This window comes from Centroberyx gerrardi, chromosome 7, assembly GCF_048128805.1.
Source record: "Centroberyx gerrardi isolate f3 chromosome 7, fCenGer3.hap1.cur.20231027, whole genome shotgun sequence".
In the NCBI taxonomy this organism is placed as follows: domain Eukaryota; kingdom Metazoa; phylum Chordata; class Actinopteri; order Beryciformes; family Berycidae; genus Centroberyx; species Centroberyx gerrardi.
Window position 1 is genome coordinate 12,551,516 of NC_136003.1, and position 8,244 is coordinate 12,559,759.

At 42.5% G+C, this 8,244-nt stretch overlaps 1 protein-coding gene across 1 annotated transcript in view; it reads left to right on the top strand.

Annotated features, from left to right (window-relative positions):
• grb2b (growth factor receptor-bound protein 2b) overlaps positions 1-8,228 on the top strand; it is a 39,453-nt gene extending 31,225 nt beyond the window's left edge. The window contains exons 4-6 of the mRNA XM_071912275.2: positions 5,639-5,761; positions 6,499-6,667; positions 7,479-8,228. Coding sequence (XP_071768376.1) covers positions 5,639-5,761; positions 6,499-6,667; positions 7,479-7,664 — 478 coding nt within the window. The 3' untranslated portion in view covers positions 7,665-8,228. The remainder of the gene's footprint in view (positions 1-5,638; positions 5,762-6,498; positions 6,668-7,478) is intronic.
• Positions 8,229-8,244: the final 16 nt, after the last annotated feature.

Sequence of the window (8,244 nt, forward strand, 5' to 3'; positions counted from 1 at the left end):
ACTATGCTGTTTCCCCACGGTCACCAACTATAAAACACGCCCCCTTGTACAAGCCTGTCAGATTTTGCTCCAGTTTCTATGTAGACACTGGACTGTCTGAAATCGACCAATCAGCGCTAAGAGGAGGGCAGGCCTTCCAGAATGGCCAGCCAATCAGAGCAGTAGCTCATTAGCATATGAAGGTGCTTATGTAAAACTACCTATTTTCTTGTAGGTGGGAAACAAACACTGGGAAGTGAATAGCTAAGGCTATAACTAAACGATTTTTACTGAAAAAAACTTAACAGATGTATTTTATAGAGACCAGGTAATTATATAAAATTGCTGAAAAAGCAAATGATACCCCTCCTTTAAGAAAATGGCAACCAGGTTCAAATAGTTTTAGGGGACAGCTACATCTCAAAAATCCATGTAGTCACTAGTGAAGTGAGAGGTTGTGTAGAACTAATGTGATTATACTTGATAAGGTTTAAAACAAGATTTTTTTTTTCACTCACATTTTGTTTATGGCGTAAAGCCTGAGCAGTGTTGGTGCTGTGGTCATCTCACTGTCTTGAGAGGACCTGAAAGAGAGCAGGCCCAGTACAACTGTCCTATCCAAACTTTACTGTACTTTTTGAGCAAGCATTTTGTGTGTGTGTGTGTGTGTGTGTGTGTGTGTGTGTGTGTGTGTGTGTGAGAAAGCACTAGAGAACAACAGGATCCTTCGAGGGCACCACCTCTGGAACAGTACTCAGTGCCAGATTAGCTCTCTCTTTATTAATGTGCTCGGGGCCTCTTAGGCTTAATTGAATATTGACCTTATTGCAACATCGCTGGGTCACTATCAGATGTGATTTTGGAGGTGGATGGGGGCTGGCTCTGCCTGTCCCAATGACTGTCTGTGGTCTTTTTCTCTTAGCATAATACGAGAGTTTGATCCTCCCCATTCTTTAAAAGCAGGAAGTATGCAGGTACACACAAGTAGCCTGGATAGATATGATCAACAACTTTGTTGCATCAGATACAAACTGTTGGCAGCAAACCATTTAAAACTGGAGGGCATACCTTCACTTTCAAATGTGAAATTGTGTATAAGAAATGGGCAATGTAAGACATTGTACTGGACTGGACTGTTAATGTGGGTTTTTTTGTGGGGATGGGGGTGGGGGGTGGGGGGGTGCCAGTGTAGCAATACTACCCAGGTGGGCGTTCTTTACCATGGTTGTGGGCATGATGACGATTTCAATATTCGTCTATGACTCATACCATCTGTAGCGCCGAACCTCTCATAATCATTGTAATGAATGTCCTCAAAGGTATTATAGCTTTTATATAATGGTTGCCAACGCATTTGTATTGAGTGCAAAGTTTTCTTCATATTAATATACAAACATAAATGGGGACTAAACCAAATTGCTAACTAGCTGGTAACCCTGGTTACCACAAGAGTTGGCATAGCACCTAACAATGCATGGGTAGCTGTCGTTTATGGGAATTATCAGCACGGTTGTAATGCATCTTTGATCAGTCAGATTGCTTGGTTTAAACTGCACATTGAAACAAAATGAATACATTCATTGATTTGCCGGTAAAAGACATGAGGCTTTCAATTGGATCTATGTAAACATTAAGGTAGCACATTTATGGCATGCTCAGCAACTGAAATCACTTGGGAGTTGTATTTATTTTTATACGATCAATCTAAACATTCCTCTTTGTTGTTGTTAATCCAATTTAATTAGCTGTCCAAACTTGGAGCGCTACATTTACAGCAACATTAGTCTGCCTTTTTAGCCTACCAATTGTAAACGGTGCTTTTAAAATTTTAAACTATTCCAATTTGAAGTGACAGATTTGATAAGGAGACCATGAGACTTCAACAGTTTTAAGACTCTGATTGTTTTGGCATATCCCTAATTACCACAGAGTCCATGTGAAGATAGAGGTGTGCTGAGCCGTTATCACTGCCACTGTCTCGTTGTTTTGAGGTAAATTCAAATTCAACTCTGTTACTTCCTCATCAGGGGTTTAGGATTAATTTTCCTGCCTGCCATTCATCCCAACCACATCAAAGAGGGCAGGAAAGGCTGTGCCATTTAGCAGGCTGGAGCTGTGCATCCACAGGACTTTTCTGTTCTACGCAAGAACTTATGGTGCCTTGTATCTTGGCACTTACTACCATTCTTAATAGAGAAAAGCATTTGGATAGGGTGATAGTGCAGATACTGTATCGTTTGTGTGATGTGGGTTTGTTACTTTAAGTTGTTACATTGGTCAGCTTCACAGATAAAACACGTAGCGAGCTTGAAACTAGCACTAAGCTAGTTTTCACTTTTCTTTTTGTTACCGCCTAATGTCATTTACTCCGTGTGTCTCTCTCCCTTCAAGTCCATATGTTTGTCTCTGCCAGTGTTGTCAGCCCAGTGAAGGTTCACATCATGTGTCCCATCTGCCCTTTGCTCAAAAAACAACAAAAAAAGAACTTTCCCCCCTCCTTACGCTTCTCTGCCTAATGTGCTTGTTGTTTTGTCCAGAATGTCAACTGAGAGAGAATAACCAAACACCCATAAATCAAGTGTAGACCTACTTTGGGTTTTATAATGAAGTTGGGAAACTTGATAAAAGTGTGGCAATATGCAAAACTTGCTGAGTAGCAGTGAAATATACAGTCAGCAGAACTAATCTGGCAACCAATTACAAGAGACACCATGGACTTGCTGTGGGAGAGAGAGTCCCTGTTTGCCCCTCTTCACCTGCAGCCAACGGTAGCGCTATTGACGAAAAAGGTATCAAAATGTTCCAAGCTCCACTCGCCAACAGCTCTCCACGGGCAACATCGATTACATATGGAAATATAGCAGCAAGGCACTGTAAATAAACAGTGGGCTGTTTGAAAGGACTAATTTGAGTTGACGGATTTTCATTTTTTATTATCAACAAATGAGATTCCAAATAGGATGTTATCATGGTCAGCAAAAATCTTTCTCTCTCACATATAACTGAACTGATTTATGCCTAAAGACTCTTGCAACAGGAGTTGAGGGTGCTAACATCAATACTGAGCCAGGATTAGTCTTCACAGAATAGAAGCGTTGACTGTTGATACTGATTACTAGGTGAAAGGTTGTGGTTAACAACAGGCTGTATTTCTTACAATTAACACTAGGGGTGTATCTCTAGTCGGGATGGGACGATATGCTTATCTCACGATACAATACGATTCGCGGTTCAATACAACCACGATACGATGTAATAAATAAAATTCAATGACAACAAAATAAGACTGCACAATTATGTTTATTGTCATGGCATTGGCTTGCTAGAATGTAAACAGTGATTTAAAAATTTCATTACAAAGTGCAAATAATATAATTTCAACGGAGAGCTTGTGAAATTGAGATGGGCAAGCCGTCTCATTTGTGATTACTACAGCAGAATAAAATGGAGCTAATATCACGATTCATTTTTCTGCCCCACGATACGTATTATCACATTTTTGTATTGTGATATATTGAATTTCGATGTATTGTCCCATCCCTATTTAGAAGCCAACAATTAAACACAATTCGATTCAGACCTGCGATTCAGTATCGTGCAAACAGTTCCATTTGATTTCTACTATAGTTTTGCCACTGGTTGTTCTGAGGGGGAATATAGGGTTACTGTAAAGACTAGAAGAAAACCACCCAGCACAGTAATGGACCAGCGACAGTGATCACGAGGCAGTGGTATGGCTGGAGTTTGCCCTTTGTCCTGGCCTGCATAGGCCCGTCTGCTAATGGCGACAATGAAGTGCCACCAGGCAGCGCCAGTCACACACACTGCCCAACAGACATACACACAAGTCTGCCATACAGTAGGGTACAATAGAGTATGGCTCAGCTCCAAGTCTCACTGCTGTTTGTTCCTAAATGGATCTTTTCCCTTTAACATGAATTTGGTCAGGATTGTCTAATGCTTTGTGGCTAATGCTTAGCATAGTAGTTAGAGTTGCACTGTGTGATAATTTTACAAATTTGAGCATATTATGAGTATGAGAAGAGCACTCCCCATCAGACGGGTGTGTGTGTGAAGTCTATTTTTGTAGTGATAGTAGATAGTGACTCAGTACTGCCAGTCTGTCTCCATGTGGGCCTGTTGTTTCCTTGGCTCCATTAATTGCTCTGCTATCACTTTTATCAGACAGGGAACTGTGCTCGGAGCTGCCGGGCTTGCTGCGCCGCCAAGCACAGATGCAAAGCGGATTACGACTTGGTCATTTTATTATTGATTTTCACTTACGTGCAAAGGAGCCAAGATGTCATCTTTGGGCTGGCTGTACTTTTTAATTATTAAAGGAAGTAAAGAGCTTTCACTCGCTCTGTCTCCCTGCCCTCCATTTGTCTTTCTCTCTCTCTCTCTCTCCATCTCTTTCACTCTCTGTCAGGGTTCTCTCACAGTGCGATCATTTTAGTAGCATATATGCTCCTAAAAATAAATGTATGCCAGCTAAAAAAAAGTGAAAAAGAATAACAGATGAAAACTTGTGATTCAAAGCAGGGACAGGTAAATGTTTTCACAGATAATGCTCCTTAATTTTTAGATTTTTGGAACACAGATGCTCCTTAGAAACAAGTGCGCTGTGGTAGCTCACTGTGTAAGAGAATCACAGAACAGAATATTTAATTCTTTAATGGGCAGACCTGATGAAGCAGGGATAAGAAACACTGACTTCTGCTGTACTACCTGTGTGCGATGTACGAGCACACACTGTATTTCCCATATATGGGGCTCTTAGGGCTCAGCGCAGCCTAAAGAACACATGGAGTAATTCTCCTAAGCACTGCATATTGCAAAAAGCATTACACACGAACCAACCAACCAACCAACAAACACGCAGAGCCCAGCTCTTATCGAGGTGCTCCCCCCAAGCACCTCATAATGTCACCACAGAGCCTTGTCTCTTATCCCCTGGCTCCTGCAGCTGTTGTCACAGGCTAAGCTTCTAGGGAGAGTCACATAAATCTACATCCTTTCAGCACAGTAAACACACACACACACAACACAAATGGGGAGTGAACACCAGACAAATGCTGCTCTGTTCTAGCAGCCTCTTTGGCAGGTAACAGAGCATCATTTGATAGTCCTACTCCTACTATTCATGATATGTTATTGACTGGTAAAATACTGAAAGAGGCTGGTGAACTTTGCGGTTTATCACCCACAGTGTCTGTCCTGACACACACACACACACAGGATGCAGAGTACAGGTGCACACACACTCAACATGGTTTATGTTCCCTCCCTACTTGCAGCATTAAAGGTTTGATCAGTGCAGATGGCTTAATCTGAAATGTAATCTCAGAGCAGTGTAAACAAGGCAGGCCCTGCTTTGTGATGAGGGAGAAAGCAGAGGTTTGTTTGGCCCTCATGTCTGAATCAGCAAACTAGCCCCGCCATGCCTGGGCCTGTCCACATACGTAGATCTGATGTTTTGTTTTTTTGCAATATTGTGATTTCCCCCGCCTTCTCTCAGCAACTGTTCGCAGTATTGGGTAAATGTATCGGGTCAGATTTACACGTGTCAAAAGGCTATGGGGTTGGCTTTGGGTTGACTCAACTGTGCTTGGCTTACTCATCTCTCTCCAACCTGTATGTGTCTTGTCATCTCCACCAGGTGGTTCTTTGGGAAAATTCCACGGGCCAAAGCAGAGGAGATGCTGAACAAACAGAGGCATGACGGAGCCTTCCTCATTCGAGAGAGCGAGAGTGCGCCGGGTGACTTCTCCCTCTCTGTGAAGTAAGTAGCGCATCAGTCACAGGAAAATATGATTCAGACACACATTGTTTTTTAGAAATGCAACTTAACATCATCCTTACATCGGACAAATGGATGAAGTACCTTATTTTCCATATTTTGGTACTTCCCTGCGTCATCAGCACTGCCACTTCCTTATTCTTGTGAAGTCTCAGTGCTGCCCTCTGGTGATGAGGATTTATCCATGATCTGTTGATGGACTGTATGTTGGCCACCAGCTCCTCCTCCAGTACTGGGGCTGTATTCCCGTATTTCAACTGTTTCCCTCTCATGCAATTTTTAGCTGACACATATAGAGTTCATTTCACCTTATCTGTGTCTTTCTCTATTCCAACCTTCCCAAAAGACACAGCAGGTCACTGTAGGTCATATGGAAAGTTGCTGCCCAGATATTGATCTTAACAATTGTCTGGATTGTCCTTATTCCACTTGGCGAGCTAGTAATGAATAAGTCTGTCTGTCTGTTACAGGCGTGACTAATTCATTTGATTATACGCTTGCCAGTCTGTCACAGCCATGACTAATTCGTTTGATAAGTGTGGTTAATGTCTCACTGTACCTTTTTATTTAAATCTGTGAGCCGAGTTGACGCTTTCATAGCAACTATCTTTAGCTATCAAAAGGAAAACTTGTCCATTGTCATTCTAATTTCACTATCTCTCCATATCTCTCTCTGGAGGTCAGCTCCTCATAGTTCTCCTCTTTATGACTGTCTGCAGGTTTGGAAATGATGTCCAGCATTTCAAGGTCCTTCGTGACGGGGCTGGAAAGTATTTCCTGTGGGTGGTAAAGTTTAACTCTCTGAACGAGCTAGTGGACTACCACCGCTCCACCTCTGTATCCCGTAATCAGCAAATCTTCCTCCGCGACATCGAGCAGGTCACCCAGGTAAGCAATGGCATCCTGAAGAGAGGTTAATGATGCTTTAGCCACTAAGGACATTGCAGTAGATGACGGCAGAGACATTCTTGGTCCCTCTGAACCGTCAGACTGGCCTCCCTCCCCTGAAAGAACTGACTCACTTCATCAGATCACCCTGCGGACCCATATCACAGAACGGATGAAAGCAACATGCCATTTTCTAACATTTATGCTGATCTTGTTTATTATCCAACAAGGAATGATTTGCATGTAACTGGTTAATGTATTCAAAAAACCTAGTTGTATTGCTGTGCATGCAAACTGTTTGGAGGTGCACCAGCATTTTACAGTCTCTTAATTTGGCTATATAACTAGCAGTCCTTACTACAACACAGTGAAACCAGGAATGGTCACATAGACGCTTGCCTTGAGTCTAGATGGAAACTGGGAAAACCCACTGACAGTCAACTCCAAAATGCTGTAGAAGTGAAAAAGGCATGCTGGATATCAGCTTTAACACACATAAACATAGTAATATAGTCAGCAGAAATATCTCTAGACACATCTATTATGCTGATTGAGTCTCTGAGAGTCAGACTATGGAGAATTTTCAGTGGAGAATCTCTGTTGACATTTGACAGTTAGCCACTAAATTAGTGAATCATTTTTCTGCCTGCTTAACCTCGGGACATTACATGGGCTGAGTTCAGCAAGGTCACAGTTGATTCAGAAATCAATATCATTGTGTTTCAGACTTATACATTATTTGTTCTTTTGATATTACAACCCCCCTCACCTCTCTTGGATTCTCTTTCTCTCCCTCTCTCTGTTTGCACAGCATCCCACATATGTGCAGGCGCTCTTTGACTTTGACCCCCAGGAGGAAGGAGAGCTGGGTTTCCGACGCGGCGACTTCATCCAAGTCCTTGACAACTCTGACCCCAACTGGTGGAAAGGAGGCTGCCACGGCCAAACGGGCATGTTCCCCCGCAATTACGTCACACCCGTCAACCGGAACATGTAAACAGTCAGACCATGTAAACAACAACAACAACAACCACAACAACCACCATCACCACCACCACCATCATCACCATCGTCCCTGATCTCATCAAGCCCCATCCAACCCCCAACCACCCACTCACCCCTCTCCCGCCATCCCACGATAAGAGGAGCAGACAGGAAGAACGCAAACCGCTAAAAGAGAGAGGAAAAAAAAAAGGAGTAGTGCTGTCGGAGGCGTCGCTGTGTGGGTGGCAGCTGAGCAAAATCAACTTTTACTTGTACTGAGAACGTTCACCTCCCCAGTGAATACCTCGGTCAGGATTGAACTGTCATTGAGGGAAATATAAATGCAGAGAAACTAAGCGTAGTGCACCAACCGTGAAGATAACCGAATGATTCTACCGCTAGAAACTCCCACAGCTGCTTCTGTCCTCTCCTTTACTTCTTAACATTCTGCCTTTTCTTTTGTTTCTTTTTTTCTTTGCCGCATGTTGTTTTAATCACCTAAATGAAATGCCTACCGATAAATCCTAACTCTGTTTTAAAGAAAAGAAAAAATAGAAGTAAAAATATAAAAAGAAGAAATGGTTTAAAAAAAA